The sequence below is a fragment of the Mesoplodon bidens genome (assembly GCF_964165515.1).
Source record: "Mesoplodon bidens genome assembly, chromosome: 1".
NCBI lineage: Eukaryota > Metazoa > Chordata > Mammalia > Artiodactyla > Ziphiidae > Mesoplodon > Mesoplodon bidens.
In genome coordinates this window covers 52,182,564-52,205,125 of record NC_138176.1, presented here as the reverse complement: position 1 = coordinate 52,205,125, position 22,562 = coordinate 52,182,564, and the positions used below count along the sequence as shown (strand labels likewise).

Here is a 22,562-nt window from a genome sequence, read left to right as displayed (position 1 = left end):
CCAAGAAAGAGGGAGGTCACTTCTGGAGGACACACTTATCCCAGGGACAGTCACATGACTGGTGTGCCAGCTCACAGTGCGGTGCACTGATGACTGGGGTGGAACACAGCCATCCTCTTGGGTGAGGCTGTTCCAGTGTGACTCTGACAGGTGGGCCCACACCTGATGCCTCCCAGTGGCACTAAGTAAGTCCTGGGTTCCAGCTGCCCCAGCAATGCCCTGGGGGCACTTCACATTGGCTAGTGTTAACCTCAGCCCTCGAAAGGGAGTAAGAAGGACAGACAAGAGGGCCCTGGGAGTGGGTCGGGATGTAGGGGAGGAAAAAGGAAATAAGTTAGAAATGTAAAAATAGAGCACTTTTTGAAGACTGGCAATAGAGAAACACTGGCTACCCAATTTGGAGGAGCCGCCCTAAAATAAAGCCAGCACTAGATGTTTGCCTTAAGTGGTACATAGAATGCATCCTTCCCCCAAAACAAAAGAAACCTATAAAGACGATGGCAAAGCGCAGAGGATCAAACTTCCCAGGGACCATGGGGGACTCTGTCAGGCTCTGAAGAAAGGGGAGGCGGCTGTCATGTCCCTTCTCCTAATCACCAGCACAACCATCCGCAACCCAAGGGAAAGGGACAGTTACCTCGCATGTCTCCCACTGGCCCGTGTAGACGTGGCGCTAATAAGATTTGAATTTATGGACAAACCTCGAAAAGCGGGCCTTGCAAGCAGTTACTATCAGATACTACCTGAAAAATTATAAAATCAGCCACCCCAAGCTCTTTCAGCCATAGTAGCACTGAGCCGATGAAGAAACACACATCATAAAAGCATAAATTACCTGCACAATAAACCTTGCATCTTCTAGTATGTGGCCATTAGAAATCAATCAGTTAATTTAGGAGCAACGGAAGGCCACAGGGCTGATGAAAGCCCGTGCCAGGAAGCACTTTCTAGAGTCAGCTGTTAACAGCTGGCTAGGGTCACCAGGCTGCCCTGGTGGGTGCTTCCTGAATGGATGTGCGGGCAGAGGGCATGGCATCACAGGCCACTCCCGTGTAATGTTTGCAGCGTGGAGGTGGCCAGGACAAGTTACGGTGTAATTGGTGGAGAGCAGACCAGGCTGCAGTGAAACCTTGGTGTGCCCATTCCTCCCAGGACCCAAACGAGTGGAATGGCCAGTCAAGGGAGAGATTTCCCATTTACCCCCTTTAAATGGTTCCACTGAACCGTGCCCTGACCAGCTGCACGGGGGGTGTACACACACATACACATACACACACACACCTATACACATATACTCATACACATACTGACATGCACACATACACTTATGCACACACATCCACACTCTCACAAATATATAGTTACACACTCACACCCATGAACTCTTATATACACACCCTCACACAGAGTCACATAACACACATACCTTCAACCTCCTGCAGGAAATGCAGCCTCCATCCCCTCTGCATTCCTTTGCCCACCCCCTCTGCACCCCATTTTCTAACCCGCCCTCATCTCTCCGGTCTCTGACCCCTGACTGGCGACCTCCCCTCACCCTGTACATCTAATGCCTGACACCACTTCTCATTGACTCTTGACTTCCTCCTGGACTCAGATCTCCACTCTTCCCCTGGTTTCCACCTGCTCCGGCTGAGTATCTTGGCAAGTTCTGTCTACCTCTCTCACCTGTTGTCTTGCACAGTGGAGCCCTGGAATCTATTCCAGCACCAAGGATCACTCTGCACTTTCCCAAGGGGCAGGGGCTCAGTGCAGGCCACGTCCCTCAACATTCTGGGGCTCTTACCTCATTCACAAAGACCCAGTGGCTGTCCTTGGAAGCCAGGTTGGTCTCCACGGCCTGCAGAGAGAGAGAGAGAAAAAAAAACATGACCAGAAGCAAGCCAGAAGCTGGCAGATGCACAGGATGACTGCCGAGACGGAGTTTGATAAACATTGTTTCTGGAAAATTTTTTCCGCACAAAACACGCCGTCCCCCTGGGGCCAGCTCTGGCTGCCTTAGCTACAAGATGCATCATTTGAACACGGATATCTGATTTCCTGCTGTTCTTCGGAGCTCTCATGCGCCAGTCCAGTTCCAGTAGGCATCACAGGGCCATGGGCGGGGACATCCTCCCATCTCTCCTCTTGGAGAATGCCTGCAAACACCTTTCTGGAGGGGTGCTCATGGGGGGAATGTCTCATTACTGCCTGAGGCTAGAGAATCAGGAATCTGGAACAAGGGATTTACAGCAGCTTGTCCAGCCTAGCTAAACAACACCCAGGAAGATGGCAGCTCACAGCTGGGGCTCTGAGCTGCTTTGAGCTCTAAAGAACCCATCAAGGACCCTAGAACTGGCTCTTTTTTGTCCAGGGCAGTGACCCCCATCCCCATCATTCTCTCTTAGAGCACTTTGTTCTATTTTTTTATAGCACTTGGCGTGTCTGTACTTGAATAATTATCAGCTTATTTATTTTTTATTATCTATCTCCTTCACCAAGTTGGGGGTCTCCATGAGGTCAGGGGCCACATCTGTGGCTGTCACATTTGTGTCTCAAAACCTTACACTATAACCAGCACATAGTAGGTGTTCAATATACAAATGAATACTGTTGTTGAAGATATGAATGAAGTATAGGAGGGCGAAGCAGATAGGACCCAGTTACTTATTTTGTTTCTCATATGTTTTCATGAGTGCTCTTTCCTTTTTTAATTGGAAATCCAACAGACTGAAAAAGAGGAGGAACTGAGAGTTTTCAAGCCTGTCCTGTAAAAATACTCACAGTTAGCACGAGCCAAATACTGCTGAGTGCCAGGCACTGTTCCAGGCCATCTACGAACCTGGGAGAGAGCTCAGATTGTAGTCCTCTTTTATTTTTACTCTTTTTGGTATTTTTAAATGTAATTTTTGTCACTCTTTTTATTTGCAAAAATACAGAAAAATTAAAATGTTCAAAATTATCCCATAAACCTGCCCCATTTTTTAATGCACTAAAGTAGTGAAAACACCCCATGTATCCCTCCAAATTCATCCCCCAGAGATTGTTCCAAATGGCCCCTTCCAGAAGTTTTCAGTCACACCTGCATGTATGCATCTACAAACACTTATCAGACAGATGTTTTTATTAAAATGGGATCATGAAATACACATCAGGTTACAACCATCATTTTTGACTTAGTGTATCAAAAATATCTTTCCTCTTCAGTACACAGAGATCTGATCCATTCTTCTTAACAGATGAGTCACAGAGTGGTAAGGAGCCTCCCTGCTCCAGTAACCCAGGGGGCTGGGGGTCTGTGCTACCCCTTGGGGGGTTGACTACTGGGCCACCCTGCATGATAGGGGGCACTCCAAACTGGAAGCGGTCATAGAATGGGACAGTGAAAACTGATGGCCAGTTACAGTCACCAGGGACAGTGCAGGTGAGCAAGAGAGGCTCGAATTGCTCTTTGCAGCCTCTGAGAGTTGACTTAGCACCAAAGGCTCCTGTACTAAGGGGAGCAGATATCAACTCAATATAGAAGAGAAGTTCCTGACTTTCCAAGGAGTTCAAGATGGAATGGGTTGCCGCAGGAACAACAAGATCTCATTGTGGAAATGCCTGCATGGAAGGCAGATAGCAGGGCCATATATGGTATGTAAGTATCAACATGGAGGTTGACCACAGGTGAGGGGTAACACACCATCATGCACTGGCATTCTGCAGCCATGAGTCTCAAGTCTGGCTGCATGTAAGAACCTCCTAGGGAGCTTTTAAGAATGCAGATCCTGGGCCGCACTCCTTGGATTCCAACTCATTGGGAATAGTCACGTGCCTGACGTGCTGTGTGGTTTCAGAGCTCCCTGACTCTGAGCTTCTGGGGCTGAGAGCTCTACTCTAGAATGTATAGTTCTGTGAATCTGAAGGTATAGGTGCACCTGTACAGGTGAGAGGTCCTCCAGTGTCCCTGCAGGAGCCAGCAGTGCAGAGGGCCTGACTCAGTTGCCAGGACATCCCAGGAAGCAGGTGGGAGCCCTGGCTACATTAAGGCATCTTCCCACCTGGTCTCATCCTCATGCGTGGAAGATAATGATGGAAAGAATTGATCAGAAAAGACAACTGGCCAACTTTCCTGTCCTACTTTCCCCCTCACCAGTTAGCAATTAGCTAATTTGATAAGCCTCTTTTCCCCACACGGAGATAAACAGCACTTGGCTACAGCCTTTTCCAGAGGGTGCAACTCCCACAGAAGCTGAGATAGACGGTGAGGAGAAGCGACTGCAGATTTAGCAAGACCACCCCTCCCCCCCCCGATGGCTGGAGAGCTGCCAGCCCCGTGGGCAGAGCCCTAAATGTTCCCAGCCCAGTGGACGTGTCCCCTTCTAAGTGCTATCCTTTCCCTGTTCCTCCCCAGCCACGTCTGAGGCAGGTGGAGGCCCCCAAGACCTCCCTTTCATCTCAGAGCCAGCAAGGTAAGGAGGGGGCAGGCAAGCACAGGACGCTCGAATCCCAGGTCTGCCTCTGCTTAGCTGAGGGCTCCTGGGTGAGCTATTGCACCTCTCCGAGCGGCAGTCCCACGCATACAGGGTGTTCGGAGGCCAGCAGTACTATTGACCCTCTGCCCTGGTCCCCCTCAAATCCCATTAGGAATTCGGAGCCCAGTGGCTCCCCGTATGCGTTCATTGCCAATGGCAGGCACTGTGGCCAGCTGTCCGAACCTTCCTTGGCACTCGGGAAAATGTACACCTCACCAAGGACTGAGGGTGCCATATATCCAAACCCCAGCCGCCCCGTTCCCTGATGGGGACTGCTCCGAGCGTGAGCTCAGCTGTTTCCGGATCCCCTCTGCGAGGCTATAGCCCACGCGACTTCGCTCATGCACCCTCGCTGGCTGCTTTCACTCTTCCCTGTTCCACGTTCCCACTCCCCAGCCAGGTTTTTTTTTTAATCCCCCTGGGAACACTTCTTGCTAAATCATTGTCACACACACTCTTGCCTCAAAGGCTGCTTCAGGGGACCCAACCTGAGACAAACACCTCCCATCTTAAAGTTATTGTGAGAATTAAATGAAATTACGGGTGAAGCTTCCAGCCCAGAAAGCAGCTCACTATGGATGATCAGTGAACACGAAGGCCCTCCCTACTCCTTCCACTCACATCTCCTGCCTGGTTGTCCTTCAATGGTCTCTTTTGAATGTGTAGAAGTGGGTAATCTCTCATGTGTTCCTTCTTTCAGTCAACAGACGGCACCAGACACACACAGCAGCCGCCCTAACGCTCCTGCATACCGGTGTGAGCCGGGAGTCTCATCCATGCCGCTGTGGAGCCAACAGACCAATAACAAACACGCAGGTATGGTCAGCACTGCCTCCTCTATGAGTCCATAGACCCTTCAGGGCAGCACAGTGGGGCCTCTGCTCATCCCAGCCACGCTGCGGGTTTACCACTGCAAAACACCGCTGGCATCTGCAGAGGAGTGCTGGACCAGCTAGACAAATAAGGGCAGGCCCTTCATTCCATGGGTAGGCAGGGCGTGGAGCTGGCCTTCTGCTCTGGCTGGGCTCCTGGTCACTTGCTCACTGCAGGTAGGGAGGCTGGCTTCCTGCAACCGGGCTTCTCTCCTGGAACGGGGTACCATGGCTGTGAAACTCCCCACTAAATAACACAGTGGCAGGTGGTAGAGTCCTGAGCAACTTCAGGAGCTCCGCACAGACCCTGGAAACTAGGTCTCAATGAACCCAAGGGATGCCCACAGTGGTGCAATGCCTCGGCACAGCACAGGCAGCCCTGCTTAGGTCATTGCTGTGAGGCCCTGAAAGGCTATGCCAGACCATCAGAACCCAAAGGCCTTTTCTCAATAGAGTGGCAAGTGGAGAACTTTAGAAGAAGAACTGAGGAGGTAGGAACTTCTAAAGAATCATACTGACTCCTGTTTTAGCCCCTTTTGAAGAGGAGACCCAAAATGCTTCAGGTGGCATGTAGCCCAGGCTCAGAGCTGGGATGGTGGACAGAGACAGCCAGTGGGAAGGGACATCACTTGCAGAGGCAGAACCGGACATCTGCCCTTGTTCTGACACCCACATACCACCCGTTTGAGAGGTAAGTGCACTGTCATAGGTAGACCCCTGTTAAAGGAAGCGGAAGGCAGCTGTTCTTCCCAAACCCACACCTGGAGGAGGGAATGTGTCCCTTCGTCCGTGAGCAGCAGCCCCTGTCCGAACCTCAGGGTGCCTTTTCCTATGGCCAGTCGCATCTATGGTGCCAGAGTATAAGTGATGCAGGACACACCATCCCTGCAGGCTTGCCAGGTGCCAGGGGACATTTAGATGCTGTCCTGAACACCCAGCCACCTTGATCCCACAGTTTCCACAGGGAACTAGAGGCAGACCAAACCCCAGCTCCTGGCTCCCAAAATGACGGCAGCCCCTAGCACTGCCAGGAATGGGATGTGTGGGGCACCTCGCCTGGAAGGGGCTGGGACCACGTGGAAGTGAGGATCAGTGCTAATATGCAAACATCCGGATGGAAGCAGAGAAGACAGGAGTTCTGAGGGATCAGAGGAAGCGTCTCCAGCCTGTTCCCTTTCCTCTGTGTTCTCAGTCTTTCATGCAGAACCAAGTTGCAGCCATTTCCAAGGGCGACAAGAGCCTGCTTTTAACAAGCACCAGCCAGATACTTCAATACAACCCGTCCACTTGACAAGACACAGGTCTCGCTTGGTTCACAACAGCCTAAGGAGCCAGGTGGGTTCTCATCCCCATTTCACAGCCGAGGAACTAAGAACTAGATCTAGACTCAGATCTTGCACAGGCCCCTCTGTTAGTAGAGACTGGATTTGAACTCAGGTCCATCTGTCCGCAAAGCCTATGTTCTTTTCCCTTGATAATGCGGCTCCCTAAAAGGCCTAGACAACAGTCAGAGCAAATGTACGAGCCTTTGAGCCTGGCCCTCTGACTATGGAAACAAAATGATCTTTTTTTCGTATCTAAGAAAACGCCCTTACTAGCCGCAGTGCCTTCCTTCCCAGGTTAACTTATCCTCCTAAGTATGAGACCATTGTACCAATTGCCTTCTCAAGTCTGAGGCTGTTTCACTTGATCTTGGCCTCAAGGAATAGTAAATGGAGTGGAAAAAACCTCCATGTGAAAGCCTTCCAGCAACATCCCTGAGGATTTATTTTACAAAGTGCAAATGCCACTGACTATTCATGTACGTGTTAATTGTTGGCCACTTATCCAGCATCCCCCCACCCCCATCCCCACCCCCACAGACACTGGGAGCCTGAGATAATGAAAGCTTGTCAACGACTAGCATCTTTTTAAAACCCCAACTCTAACATTTCAGAACATTCCCCCCATGGAGCCCGGGGCCTGGCATTTTCCCAGGAAAGATACTGAGCTAACTTTAAAGACCCACTGCTGCCTTTGCAACAACATGCTATTTAGGAACAATTCTCTCTGTGCAATGTCACCCCTCTGAAGCACGAGGGAGTGCAATGCCCCCGATTTGCAAGGAAGGGGAGTAGCTGATGGCGAGACTACGGACAATTTCAGGAGCCCATTTATAAGGAAATCAGCAAAGCAGCCACCATGTGGCCCGAGTTTCAAAAGATATGCCCAGAACCACCATGAGGAACCCCATAAAGGGCAGTTATCACTAGGTCAGGCCACACCATGCTTCCCAGGGGCTGCCTTCTTGGGAAAAGGGCCTGAACTTCTGGCTCAGATACCTCTGGCCCTCTGTACTCCAGCCTTTTCTCTAGAACCTCTTGGAGCCTTCCTTTCACCAGAAAACTGCCTTAAGGATCTCCCCCAGTCTCCCATGGCTCCTACTTCTGGCTCCATCCTTATTCCTAGAGCTTATTGGGGAATCTTGGGCCCTATGTGGGTCTCTTTTCCAGTTTCCTCTCCCAGACCCTTCCCAATAGATGGCACCTCCTGACCAAGTGTGAGGTTTCTATTCCCACCTCACCCATCATTCTGCTAGAGCTTCCTTGAAGCCCAGGGCCCTCACCCTTGGTGGGAGCAGGAAATTCAGCCACCTGAGCACCCGTGTGTGTGTCGGGGGACAGAAGGGGAGTTTGCTGGAGGATGGTGGAGACAAGGAAATCACCCCAGCTACACAAGGCCATCTGGGGAAGGTGTGGCAGAAGTAATCTTGCATAGCTTCCAGACATAACTCTGGGACAATTAGAGGGTGTTTTTGCTGAGAGAGAGCTGAGCCTGTGGCCTGGGAGTTCAGGGAATGCTCTGGCTGGGAGAGGCTGGATGGAGGTGAGGGTTGCTTGCAGGCTGGGTCCAATCACTGACACTCACTGAACAACTCTGCCACCTGACCCGGAGCTAAGCCCTCTGCACATGAAACTTCCCTGAGTCTCACAACAGCCCACTGACAGAGGTTCTGAGCCTACAGATGGGGAAACTTACCCAAAGTCTCCCAGCAAGTCAGTGCAACCGAGGCAGCATAATCAAGCCTTTCAGATGCCACATCCCAGGCACTTTTGAGTGTATCATGCTGACTCAGGGACCAAACAAAGACAAACTCATTCTTGGCACTTTTTGTGGATGTTTAATGAAAAACCAAGAGTTGAGCTGGAAGACGATGCAGACAGTGGTGAGGCTTGGCGTGTGGAGCCACAGGGACTTCTGTGAAGTCAGGTCCTGGATTCTGGAGTTTCCTGCCACCACCCCTCCCCAGAACCCCAGGGTCAGGTGGTCCTCTGGTTGCCAAAGGGTTTCTGTATATGGAGAGCAGCTTCCAGTCCATCACCAAGAGGTGAGCTCCTTACAGGCCGAGGTCTGGTGCAGTTACCATGCAACCCTGGCAGACAGTGAACTTCAGAAGATGTCTATGGAAGAAATGAATGGTGGGTTCACACGCCTGCATATTTCCCTGGTGCTCAGTATGAGGAAGGTCAGGGGCATAAAGAGGAAGCCCAGTACAGTGCAAAGGGATACTGACATACAGGCAGCCATCACTCTTCCCAGTAGGTACTGAACTAATGGAAACTCACGCATGAGGGGCCTGTGTCCTTGCTTCCCACGGCATCGATACGCACTTAATTTCCAGTTAACACTGTGTTGTGCAAAGTAAGTCCTGCCTGTATTTGAGAGTAGCATCCTTTTTCTACACATCTGTGAGAACCTGAGAATGAAGTGAAGTGAATGTGAAAGGTGGATAAATGCGAGATATTGTAACCTTTAGAAGCTGATGCCAACATGATCAAATTTTAGAGCTTTTTTGTGGGAATGTAATCGTTTCTTCATTTGTGCCGAGTTCTTTTTTTTTTTTTGGCTGTGTGGGTCTTCATTGCTGCTCACGGGCTTTCTCTAGTTGTCTGAGCGGGGGCTACTCTTTGTTGCGGTGTGCAGTCCCCTCACTGTGGTGTCTTCTCTTGTTGCAGAGCACGGGCTCTAGGTGTGCAGACTTCAGTAGTTGTGGCGCATGGGCTTAGTTGCTCCGCGACATGTGGGATCTTCCCGGACTAGGGCTCAAACCGGTGTCCCCTGCATTGGCAGGCGGATTCCTAGACACTGCGCCACCAGGGAAGTCCTGTGCTGAGTTCTGAACCTCCTGCTGAAAGTTCCCATCTATCCTGCTTAGCAACACAATAAGTTCTGGACTAGTTTGGTCCATCGATGGCATTTAAAAAGATATTACCATCACACCTGAGAAAGAGTGTTGTTCATGAGATTTGTTTCTTACATTTGCTTTGATCTCAGAAAAACTATTATGTTGCTATTGGGAAATAAAAGAAAGCATAACTGACTAAGTACATGTAAAAATTTGATGGATCTAAACAATTTCTAGTCAATCATGAGACCTCACTGCCCTCAGTCCCCACTGTTTACCAAGTTTGAGATAAACAGCTCTTCCAAACCACCTTCCCACTTTGTACAGAGGGCAGAAGGGCCAGCTCACAGCCTCTGGGGGATGAAGATTCATTACAGATCATTTGTGGATCCTTCGGATGAGACAGAGACAGGTTCCAGGGCTGTACAGTGCAATTGACTGTAATAAAAAGTGAGAATATGCTACATGTGGACAATTTATGAGGAAGCGTTAATATCAGCAGAAAAATGAAATGGGGTCTGCTCGCAGGCACGATCGGTTTAATAAGATCAACTTCGAGAAGTGAAGCCAGGCAGTGCCGATGAGTAGAAACTGATGGATACTTGGATTTTAATCAATGGTCCATAATTTCCCTGCCACCTGGAAGGCAGAGAAGCCAAATAAGGCCCTCTATGTTCTCACACTCACAGACACCCAAGCTGTTCTGATGGGAGGGAATGGGAGCCAGCTTTTCTGTCAATCTTCTCTGATGGAACAGAAAGGTATACCCAGACCTTGGCCACATGGAGGCTACCACACAATCATTTTGGGAGACTGGGGTGTACAGTAGAACAAATGGCTTCTGAGCTTATTTACACCTGCTCTGGTTTGGTGAGAGCAGCCGCCAGTCTCTGCAGTGGGCTGTGAACAGTCTCACCACGTGGTCCCCGAGGGGGCAGGGGACACTGCTCTTGGGTGGCAGGTGGCTACATTGAACCATTTCTCATACACTCTGCTGTCCAGCTCCAGCTTCAAGCGATTTTCAGATATAAGCAAATAAAAGTCTAAAACTGATTAGAAATGTTTTTTTCTCCCTCCCACGGGTATTTGCACGTTCATACTGGAGCTTGAGCCGGTGCTGTGAGCATCCAAAGACTGGCTCTGGGGACCCACAGCATCAGATGCTGCTGAAGGTGGGGGTGGGGACCGTTTGGGGCAGAAAAGTCCCTCCTAGTGCCACTGGGTCACATAATGCCTCAGAGGCCTGCCCCCCATGTGTGGCTGTCAGCCCCAGAGACCAAGGACCACAGCAGGACGTCCACTGGGAAAACAACAACCCTGTCTCTGCTGCTCAATTAAAGCATCATCGTTCAAGGTTAATACCGCGACCCCTTCAAATTGTGCCAGGCAAGCCATTTCTGCACACGTATCTAATTCCTTTCCTCAACCTAAATTGTTTTTAAAAGATGGTAGCGTTTGAATTCTTTTTAAGGCAATAATGTTGAAAGTAGCAATTCTTTACCAAGCTGATAAGAGCTGTTGGGTGTAATTTGTGTTCTTTTTTATGAGCCTGACTTTTAGGGACAATGAAATAGGAAGAAAAATCTCTTCTTTTCAGTTCTGGAGACAAGAACCACTTCTTTCTCTGGGTGCTGGGGAGGAGTTCCCTGGCTCAGGAATTGTCAGGAAACAAGTCACTGATCTGTGACACAGGAAAGCCAGGGAGACACTCTGTGCTGGGGTGGGGACAGGGAGCTGGGGAGCTGGAGTATAAACGGCTGCTCACCTTGGGGCTCACTTGGACTCTGGATCCCCTGAAAATGATTCAGAGTCCATGGGTGGGGCTCCGAGGTCTTGGGGAGTAAGGAAGAAAGGATGTGGCAAACTCAGTGAAAAGGAAAGAGGGAGGAGGAATCCACAATATAAATTCTCACCAAATACAAAGCCTCTGTACAGTTGGGGCCCAGACCTGGGCATGGCCAGGAGCTTAGTTTTTACGCAAAGTCCTCTGAGCCCAACAGTAAAGCCACTGTCACTCTGCATTGTGCTGCAGAGTTAGATGTAGAAGCCAAATACTCCTGTGCTTCACCCTCGGGGGTGTGGCCCACCTGCCCCACCCTCCACCTCTACTGCCTGCACAGAGGACCTGGAAAGGCCCTACCCATGGGGTGGCATCATTTGGAGAAAAAAAACTCTCTGAACACAAGGCTTCCAAGCTCAGTACCTGGAGTGGAAAAAACAATGAATTTACCACTAATCACATCCTGCAACCTGCCTTGATCTGAGGCACCCCACTGGTTTCATCTACTGATCTTGGTATTAGGCATGACCTTGACCCCCAGGGCAATTTTAAACTTTAAGCTCTCCAAACATTCCTATTCCTGTGGGTGTGTGCATACACAAATATATATACACACACACATAAATAATTGTACTTCATTCACTTTGTGGGGGGAAATGGGGCACAAATAAAAAGAATTAATATTAATGAATCAACAAACAAAAATGCCCAGCACAGTCATTATTGTAGCTCTCAAAAATTCTTGCCTCAAATCCACACTTGTCTTTCCATGATTTTTCATATGGCCTCCAAGGTGCTTATTCTAAAATATAAACCTCAATCTACATTGCCGCTAATTCTTGCAACAATCATGGAAGGTGATCATTTATGATCCCCTATTAATAGAAAAAGAAAGTGAAGCTTACAAACTAGTATATAACTATGTGGTCAGCTCTTTGGAGTCACAGACAGGAATAGCATCATCTGTGCCCAGGTGGGAGAGCCCAAGGGTACAGCTCAAATCATGATGGCACGAGACAGCCTGTCCCCATGTCTGGACTAGCCATCTGTCCCACCAGACTCCAAGGACAGGGAAGCTCATGAGGGGCTCAGCCCCTCCCCTGGTGGTCATTCAGTGTGGGCGTGATGCATCTTGACTCTGTCCTCCCTGGTACCAGTTGGCCATGGCCCAGGGAAGGGCCAAGTGCTGGCTAGTGTCCGGCTGGCAGTACAGGGCCCAGGGGAAGGGCCATCAGCACAAAGCAAGAGGCTTCAGGCTAGAAAGGGACCCACCCCATAGGCCTCCTGAGGAAAGAGCAAGACATGATGGAGGCCCCAGGGAGGATAGCAGGATTCTCTGAATTGTCCACTTCATGGATTAACGATGGAAAAGTCAAAGAAGCAGGTGTCACCCTCAGGAAAATCCATGAGCAGGTGGGAGGGAGACAACAGCAGAACACACCCACCCATTTAGCAAGCACGTCCTGGGCTCCTACTAGGTGCCGGGTGCTAAGAAGGATACTGCACATGGAGATGAGGCAGTCTTGGGCCCCATCCTTGAGTAAATCCAGCTGACTGGGAGAGACAAAGCCACAAAGAGAGAGAATTCCACTAGACCAAGGGAGAAAGTGCAGTGATAGAGAGGCTTTCAGTGAATCAGGAACCAGATACCAACTCTTGCCTGGCAAGTAGAAGCCCCCTGCTGGGGGTGGGTAGTGGTGGGATGGGAGGGTCTTCCAGTCTAAGGAGACAGCATGTATAAGCCTGGAAGTGAAAAGGGGCATTCGGTTTGTTAAGAATGGTGGTTGAGTCACATCTTCACATCTTATGAATAAGGATTTGGTTCTAAGGTTATTAGATGAGGCAAAAATCAATTATAATCAAAATTAGCCATGGAGATTTCTTAGCTCATGGATATAGTACAGAAAATATAATTTGTATAAAGAACCCTGTAGCCGATCCTCTAACCTTTATTAATCAATGTTTTTCCATGGTGGTCCTCAATTAAAGCTTCATTGTCTTCCCTGAGTGTATTGACTAACCCATCTGCCCAGCCCTGGAATGCCATGCACCCTACCCTGCCCTGTCATGCCACTGCGCTATCCAAATGGCCAGATGAGAACCTCTTCTTGCCTTGCAAGTTAGGATGGTATATGTATGGTCAGATCTGCATTCCAGAGAGGTCAGACTGGCCATGTGGAGAAGCCCTTGAGACCACACACCCATTCTTTCCAGCAGGTTCTTTCTCACTATGTCAAGCTTCTCTGTGCCCAGGGCCTGTTGGTGAGGCAGTCATGGCATTGTCTGGCCCAAGTACCTATCAGCTGGAGTTAAATGTGTGTGTGAACCATCCTCACTGTTGGTCATGCTGTGGCTTAAAATTAGGAGTGTAAGGGTCAGTAGCATGAAGCATGAGTTATGGACTGAAATACTGCCAGGTCCCAATCAGCAGGGCCTTATGCTATGCAGTGGAGCCTGGCTTTTACCCTGTGAATTGGGAGCTTCCAGATTGTGTTCTATGGAATGGAAAAGGCTTAGGAGATGCTAAGTTCTCCTGTAAAAAAAAAAAAAAAAGTCTATGCTGAGAAAGTTTGAGATATACTGTATTTATATCTCTACCTTGAAGAATCACAAAAGGACACTAACAGAAATGTCCTTGGAATGTTATGGGCTGAATTGTGGCCCTCCATATTCATATGTGGAAGCCCCAATCCCCAGGACCTCAGAATGTAATTGTATTTAGAGGCAAGGTCTTTAAAGAGTTAAGTTAAAATGAGGCCACTGGACTTCCCTGGTGGCGCAGTGGTTGCGAGTCCGCCTGCCGATGCAGGGGACACGGGTTCGTGCCCCAGTCCGGGAGGATCCCACATGCTGCGGAGCGGCTGGGCCCGTGAGCCATGACCGCTGAGCCTGCGCGTCCGGAGCCTGTGCTCCGCAGTGGGAGAGGCCACAGCAATGAGAGGCCCGCGTACCGCATTAAAAAAAAAAAAAAAAAAAAAGGCCATTAAGATGGGCCTAATCCAATTTGACTGGTGTCCTTATAACAAGAATAAGAAACATGAGGGATGCAAGCTCACAGAAAAAAGGCCATGTGAGGACAAAGAAAGAAGGCAACCATCTACAATCCAGGAAGGGAGGCCTCAGGAGAAACCAACCCTGCTGACACCTTAATCTTGGACTTCAAGCCTCCAGAACTGTGAGACAATATTATGAAAACACTGTTCCCTACGAAGCCAAGTAGTAGACTGTGATTATAGTATTTTCTTGGTTATACAACTTCTGCTTTTCTTGCATTAGCAATTACTTTTATTTGTATTTATACAAGTTCTATAATATATTTGTCCAAATGCTCAGCCATACAAAAGCATCACTCAGTTCCCTTTCACCCCAGAGACAGCCTCTCAGAGCCCTCTCTCCCCTGCTCCTGTATGGACCCCTGCTCTCCCGCTGGATGACCAGAGACTTCCCTGAGACTTTCCTATCTGTTCTTCTGGCTGGATTCTCTATACTTGTTATTACTTACTTCTATCTTTTTGGTTTTTATTTTCTTTTTCTGAAGCTCATCCTACAGCATCTTCCTAAGAAAAGGTGCATGGGCTGTAAATTTTTGAGTCTATGCATGTACAGAAATTTCTTAAAAAATTTTTTCTATCACATTGATTGATTGTTTCACTTACACATAATACGGTAGTACTAACTCATCCACAAAAATAGTGCTTCTCCAGTATCTTCTTGCATCCATTATTACTCCTAAGCATCCCGATGTCATTCTGATTCATGTGCCCTTTATGTCACCTGCCCATCTTCCTCCTCCCCTCCTCCTCCTCCTTTTCTTCTTTCTCCCTCTCACTCTCTCTCTCTCTCTCTCTGCATCCCTTCTTCTCTCTCCCTGGTGCTCTGAAACTTGCCATTGAAGTACCTTGATGTGGGTGTTCTTTTCCTTTATTTTGGCTAAGAGATAAATGGTTGATAGGACTTTTTAGTCTGAAGACACATTCCTTTTGTTCCAAAACATTTTCTTGTCTATTTCTTTGATATGTGCCTTGTCTCCATTTTTATCTGTTCTTTCTCTAGGATTTCTGTTAGAATATTGAACTTTCTAGAGTAAACCATTCATTTTTGTCAAGTTTACGCTCCAATTTTATACCTCTTTACTTTTGATCTTACTTTCCTCAACTCTAATACTTCTATTGGACTTTAAAAAATTCAGTTAATTTATTTCTTTCGCCTTCAGTTGCTATTTTGTGCTCTTTGTTCTTCTACATAGTATCCTGTTCATGTCTTAAGCAAAAAATATTTTTAATCTCTTTAAGATTATCAGTGATATGCTTTTTGATGTTTTCTTCTGTTCCCTAAACTAAGTTTGGCCCTGGACTCCTTTTTCATATTTGTTTTGTACTCTCTCTTTCATATGAGACATTCCTCAAATGCATAATAATCCCTGGTTGTTCTTTCATGTTTAAAGTGGGGCATTCGCAGCATCATGGATGCAACTAGAGATTATCATACTAAATGAAGTAAGAAAGAGAAAGACAAATACCATATGATATCACGTACATGTGGAATCTAAAATATGACACAAATGAACCTATCTATGAAACAGAAACAGAATCACAGGCATAAGAGAACAGACTGGTTGTTGCCAAGGGGGCGGGGGTTGGGGGAGGGATGGAGTGAGAGGTTAGGGTTAGCAGATGCAAGCTTTTATGTAAAGAATGGATAAACAACAAGGTTCTACTGTATAGCACAGAGAACTATATTCAATATCTTTGATAAACCATAATGGAAAAGAATATTAAAAAATAATGTATATATATGTATGTATAACTGAAGTACTATGCTGTACAGCAGAAATTAACACAACATTGTAAATCAACTATACTTCAATAAAAAAAATAAAGTGGGGCATTCAAAAGCTCACTGAAGGGCATGAATGTGGCTTGTGGATGGATGGATTGGTGGGCTTCCCTGCTTTTGCACTGGAAGACACCTCTCTCCTCCACGATTTCAGCTCCTGGAGGTCTTTTCTCCAGTTCAGGTTCTCCAGAAAAGATTCTTCCAATAACCTGCCTAAAGGGTATCTTCCAGCTGCTGGCATTCTGAAATCAGGAAAAGGAAGTAAAGGTCCTACTACTCTCCATGCAAATCTCTGCTTAATTTCTGCTGGTTTCTGCCACCTGCCTCATCCTACTTTCTGGGGTCTCTGGGTTCTAAGGCTCTCAAGCAGGTAGAACCAACTCACTTCCCATGAGCATCTTTATCGTCAGGCGCTGAGGTTGTAACATCCTTACCTCAGCTGAATCAGTTACCCTTCCTCCACCCACTCTCTACTTTCCAAAAACTAGCCCCAAGATCTCACCAACTGTTGTCTCCTCCCATGTAGTCTGTGACCTTGTGGGTTTTTAACATTTAACTTTACTGTCATTTTAAAATAGTTTGAGGGAAAGAGGCATTAAACATGGGCAACAAATCAGAATCATCAATCAGAAATCAATAAAACTGAAGTCAGTCAGAGGTTAGTAGGTTCATTTTATGCTCAAGATAACTAGAGTAGGTTTTTGTTGTTGGCAACTGAGCACACTGATCGATCCAAGAAGGTTGTTGGAGGGCACAGTAGGGATGAGCATGGCCTGTGCCAGGGCTGATGAAAAAGGGCAAGTTGCAGGCAAAACGAGAATGAAAAGGAACATCTTTTTTCTGCAGTTAGCCTGGAAAGCTAGCTGAGAACCCAAACTCCAAAACTTCTCATGAAGAACTTACTTTCATAAGCTTTGGGAGGGTAAGACTGCCTACCCAGACTTTGGGATGAGAGAGGGACAGCTCTCTTCTCTGCTCTATCTACAGCCCCTGGAGGCTGTTTGGGGCAGTGTGTTCTTTGGGCGATCATGCAACTGAAAAGGTACAATTTCATAGAGAATTCTTGATCAAACCCACAAGCACATTTTGGGCTCATGCTCATGCTCATGCTCTGTTTATCACTCCTAGAGGGGAAGTATGTCAGATTCTTATCCAACAACTTCATTCCACAGCCCATTTAAATAACCATACATCAGGCAACCCAAGGTAAGGAGACCATCAGCAACCTTAGGAATGACATGATATCAATCGGATGTGTGTGAGATCTGGGGATTTATAATAGCCTGTTCAAAGGAATAGTTCAAACATACTGGCTCACTTTTATCAACACATCTCTCTAGAGGAATGAAAGATTTAAGAATCTGTAGAATTCAGGAATCTGGACTCCTTCAACATAAATCCAGGCTGAGGGTTTCCTAGGCATGTCCTTGACGCTGAAGGCAATAAGGGAAGCCATGGACGATGTCTCTACCCCAATCAGACCGGTTCTGTTGGGAAGACAGGTATGAAGAACAGATGTGCATGCAGCCTGTGGATGGATGAGCTGTCTCGAGGGGCCTCTGACAGGGAGACGTGAGAGCAGACGTGGGAAAGGCTCCTTGGAGGGACTGGGCTGGAAAGGTGAGAAGGTTCCGATAGACTCAAAGCAAGAAAGAAGCCGTAGGTAGGAAGAGCGAAGATGAGCAAAACGGTGAAGGCAACAGAGTGCAAAACATGCCCCTGTCCTCAAAAATAACAATAAGGATACAGACAAATGGCTCTGAGTTCGAAGTGCCCACAGTATGCCCCAAAAGAGTGGCTTGAAGGACCTCTACTGACAGAGACAGAAAACACAAGAAAACCACAGCAGAGATAGTCACTCACCTGGAGCACGTTCAACTGAAAGGATGTACCACCAGGCCAGGGATGGGTCCAAGCTAGAGTCTGGGCAATACCTTTGAGAGTCTAGATTTACATGTGTGGCCCCTGCACCATGCACATTTCGGGGTGTACGTATGTTTCCCTCTGGGGCTAAGATTTCTGCAAAGCCTAAACTTAGGGCTTCTTTTCTGTCTCTAGTACATGGTACGCTATATTTACATTAACAAAATCCTATGTTCTTCTCAGAGAAAACCACTTCACACATCACTTTCTGCACAAGTATGATGAAAAGTATTTCTTTTTTTTTCTGAATCCTTTTCTAGTAAAAATTTGTGCGTCTTTTAGAGCAGAAAATGCAGTTAGTGTGAACAGGGCACTGAGAAGCCCATTCTGGCCTGGATATACACAGGCAGATGGGAGGCCAGTGAGGCTGGTTGCAGTCACTGGCCAGGCCTGGGCCCGAGTGCTGGGCAGCCTACCTGTTGCAGGAGGGCCTGGTGGGAAGGGGTTGTGCAGAGGCTCCTGTAACTCCAGGATCTGGTTGGCGAACACTGGTCTCCGCCCACAACTAAGTCCTGGGGACCGTGGTTCAGATAAAGCCACCTTGGAACTTTAAGTCTTCCCGAGTCTTTCTGGCTATTTTCACAAAGATGAATTCTAAAGTGAGTTCATGTCATGGAGAAAAAGGTTGGGTGTAGACATCAGAGAAGTGAGTTTACCAAAGCCTAGAGGAAGTGCATCTAACACTGAGTGTGTGCCAATCACATGCTGGGTCCTGGCCAAGTGCTGTACATAGATGACCTCACTGGATCCTTACAACAGCCGTCCCTCCTGGCTGTACCATCATCCCTATTATTAAAGGTGAGACAGTTGATGTCACGTGACCCGCCCTAGTTCACACAGGAAATAAGAGACTGAGCCAGGAGAGGATCCCAAGTCTGTTAGCGGCCAAAGACCCCTCAGTCGCTTCCCAAAGGAAACCGAGGCAGGGTGAGAAGCCCCGGAAGAAGGCTGGAGAGCCTCAGAGATGGAGTTCTGACCTTGGAATCACAAATATCCTTCCCCAAACCTGCCCCATTGTGGGAGCACAGGGAGCTCTGAGAAGGATGCATGGGGCAGAGTGTCAGCCTGGATCCCCACGTGCCCCAGAGCTGCTTTAGAGTGACCAAAAAGTGGCCGTCTGCCAGGCCCAGTATGGACGGACCACAACTCAGCACATCTGCTTACTAACACTGGCCAAGAGCTGCTGGGACACTAGACGCTATTCATCACGGCCAATTACAAACAAAGCAATATCGATGCACCAGGGACTGTACTAAGTATGTTCCATGTATCGATTCCCTTAATTCCCTCAGCAATCCTATGACGTAGGTACTATTATCAGCCCCATATTATAGATGAGTAAACTGAAGCACAGAGTGTTTCTTTAACTTGTCCAAGGTAGCAGAGCTAGACAGTAGTAGAGGTCCAAATACAAACCCAGCAATCTGGTGCCAAAGCCCAGACTTTAACCATTCTGTACACTACATCTCCTATACCAAGAACTGCTCTGAGTTTGGGCATGCCTGATAAATACCCACAAAGGCCTGTTAGGTGCCAAAGCCACTGTGTGAGCTGGGAGTATGAACATAACTGAGGTCATGCCCACCTTTCAGGATCCCACCATCTTCAACACAGACACATAACCAGGTATAATGAGGTGGGGGCTCTATGGAGGGGAAGGAAGCACTGGGCATTAGGGGAGCATATTGAAGGGCACCTAACTCAACCTCAAGGAGTCAGGGAAAGTTTCTCGGAACAGATGATGCTGGAGCTACATCTTAAAAAGGAAGCAGAAGCGAGCCAGCAAGACAACCTAAGAAACACCACTTTTTAATTCTTCCAAAGCTTTTAAGCTCTTCCTTGTGCCAAGTCAAATCCCTAGGAAGCTCTGAGTCTGGGTGATATCATTTTGGCTTTCCACAGAAAAATCTGCACTGAACTGGAATATCACATTGTTTATGCCTTTGGCTTTCAGCCAAGGATGATATAAGAAGCAGCCATATGAATCACATTTGCATTGTTTGTAAAACTGTGAGCAAAGACACTATCCATTATGTGGTTCTATGTCCCTTATCTAGAGACGCATGTGATTAATGTCTCCCAAAGAACTAAACTAAAAAAATAAGAAGTAGAAGCCTCTCTCCCAATGGACTGGTGTTGTTCTTTGTAGTCAGCATTGAAGGCTATGCATTCTGTCAGGTCCTGTTGTTGCCTCGCCTACCACGAAGCTCAGAACTGAGGTCAATATTAAAAGCTTCCCTTAGCCTAGGTTTTCTGGCCTAAAGGTCCCATTTCCCCTGGTTATTTGGCTCTTAACATTGTAACTTTGTTTTAATGGATGGAGGGTTTTATATTGTTTTGTAACTAGATTTTAGTTATCAATACTACTGTGACACAGTGCAGCATACGGAAAACAGCTGAGTAGGCTTGCTTGACACTCACAGCCACCCTACTCCCCAACTCATTGATACCTACGATTTCCCATTATTTTCTTCAAACCCTGAGTGTCCATTTAAACCTAGAAGGGATGAGTACAGATCTGCAGTCAAATATGAAAGGGTCAAAACAGCCCCCAACTGCCACTTGGGCGATGGGTCCTCTCAGAACAGAAAGAGTTGTGCTTCACACTTCTCCAGGCATGACCCCCTCCAGGACTTCAAGAAAGCTCTGAAGACATGTTCTTTGGGAACTCCAAGCATCAGGGCCAGATGCCGAGAGGCATTTGAGCTAACTCCGGTGAAGGGAGGTGCACTGCATCTTTCAGAATATGCATGTGTCGGCGTGTGTGTCTGTGTCTCTGTGCATGCCCGAATCCACCCTAACTCTCATGCTCTGTCTTGGCATGACCGATGCTTTTTTATCCCCAACCACAAAGTGAGGTTGCTATGAAGCATTATGTACATACAAGCATTGCTACGATGCATCTGACATACAGCATCTGACATACAGCAGGCAATTTACAAAGGTTATCTCATCGTCACTTGCTCTCTCCATGCTAGACTACAGTCTCTGTGAGGGTGAGGACTGTGAATATCTTACTGTCTCAGTCTCAGTGCCTAATGCATATCCTGGCCCTAGGAGCTACCAGACAGATGCTCAGTCTTAGAATACAACACTCACTGGATAAATATTGCTTAAATGAATCAGTGACAACAAACAACAGATCTGAACAGCTGACATGATATAAAGCTGAGTTGCGATTTTACTCCTCCTTTTACTCAGGTGTGCAAAGATAACATAGCCTCTTTATTTTCCAGAACATTCTTCACAAGTCTCCATCCCCACCCTCGGGCACCAGGAAAACAGACCTGTCCATACACTGTGTCTCAGTCCCTTTAGGTTTCGTTGGTCTCCTTGGTGGATGCTCTGTCTTCCTGATATCCTCCCCTTGCTCCTGTTCCCTTTTCCCACAGACAGGTTTCATGACCTCGTGGTATGGAGCACTCTCCTCTGACCCAGCTGTTCGGGCCTGGTCTGGTCTGCTCCTTCACTCCATGTGCTGGTCTTGCTGGCAGGGTTGGTGGGTGGTTTCCTGACTAGGTGAGGTCCTGGTGGTCCTGCCTGGCTGATTTGGCTCCCATGACACTTGGAACCTGGTCAAGTTTCTTCCATGTCCTCCCTTTGACCACAGCTTGTATGGTCCTCATGCAACCCCTATAGGAAGAACATTCCATCCCTCTCCATGGCAGTGCTAAACCCAGCTATCTTCTATTTTCCCCATTCAGAAATGTTCAGATCCCTTACCTATTCGACATACTTCCTGGTCTGGCACTCGGTAGATGGATGGGTGACCAGACCAAACTCATAGTGTATGTACCTGGCGTCTTATGTGTATGTTTCTTAGAGACTGTTCCTCACTCATCTGCTTCCCGCCTGCTAGGATTGTCCTGGACACATAAGAGGTTCCACAAAGGTCTGTTAAACTGAAGTGAGCTGCACTGAACTAAATACAACTGAAATGATTTGAATTGGATACTGATCACTCCTTATTTCTGAGTTTATGTTAAGGAAAACTAAATCTTTTGAAAACTAGCTTGTAGAATCCATTCAAGAGAAGAACTTGACTCTAGTTTGAAAGAAAAAGCTGACATTCAATATTTTTATTGAGCTATTTTGATGTTCAATTTAAAGTATTTATTTAAAAGACAGTATGCTTTAAAATGACATTCATAAGATCTCTTCTGGTACTAGTTTTAAAGATTGGTTTAATAAGTTAATTTTAATTCACATTTGTTTTTCCAATCAACGGAGTTTAATCTTATAAATTAAAACAAAGATTTGGTTTTCTAGAAGTGGCCATTCCCCAACTTTACTGATGTGCACCAGCCCAGCCCTGGAGAGTGGGTCTCATTTCGAGAGATGCAGCAAGCCTACATCCTGCTCTGCTTTGCACAAACCCTCCTTCAGTCTCCTCTCTCTACTTGAGACCAATGGTTCTCAACCTGATGAGAAGCTTAAAAAAATTCTGTGTCTAGGCTCCACCCTTCACAATT

At 47.4% G+C, this 22,562-nt stretch overlaps 1 protein-coding gene across 2 annotated transcripts in view; it reads right to left on the bottom strand.

The window, feature by feature from the left end:
• Window positions 1–22,562, bottom strand: part of GRID1 (glutamate ionotropic receptor delta type subunit 1) — a 679,283-nt gene that overhangs the window by 263,471 nt on the left and 393,250 nt on the right. For both annotated transcript variants that reach the window (XM_081250205.1, XM_081250206.1), the window contains exon 5: window positions 1,805–1,858. In XM_081250205.1, coding sequence (XP_081106331.1) covers window positions 1,805–1,858 — 54 coding nt within the window. The remainder of the gene's footprint in view (window positions 1–1,804; window positions 1,859–22,562) is intronic.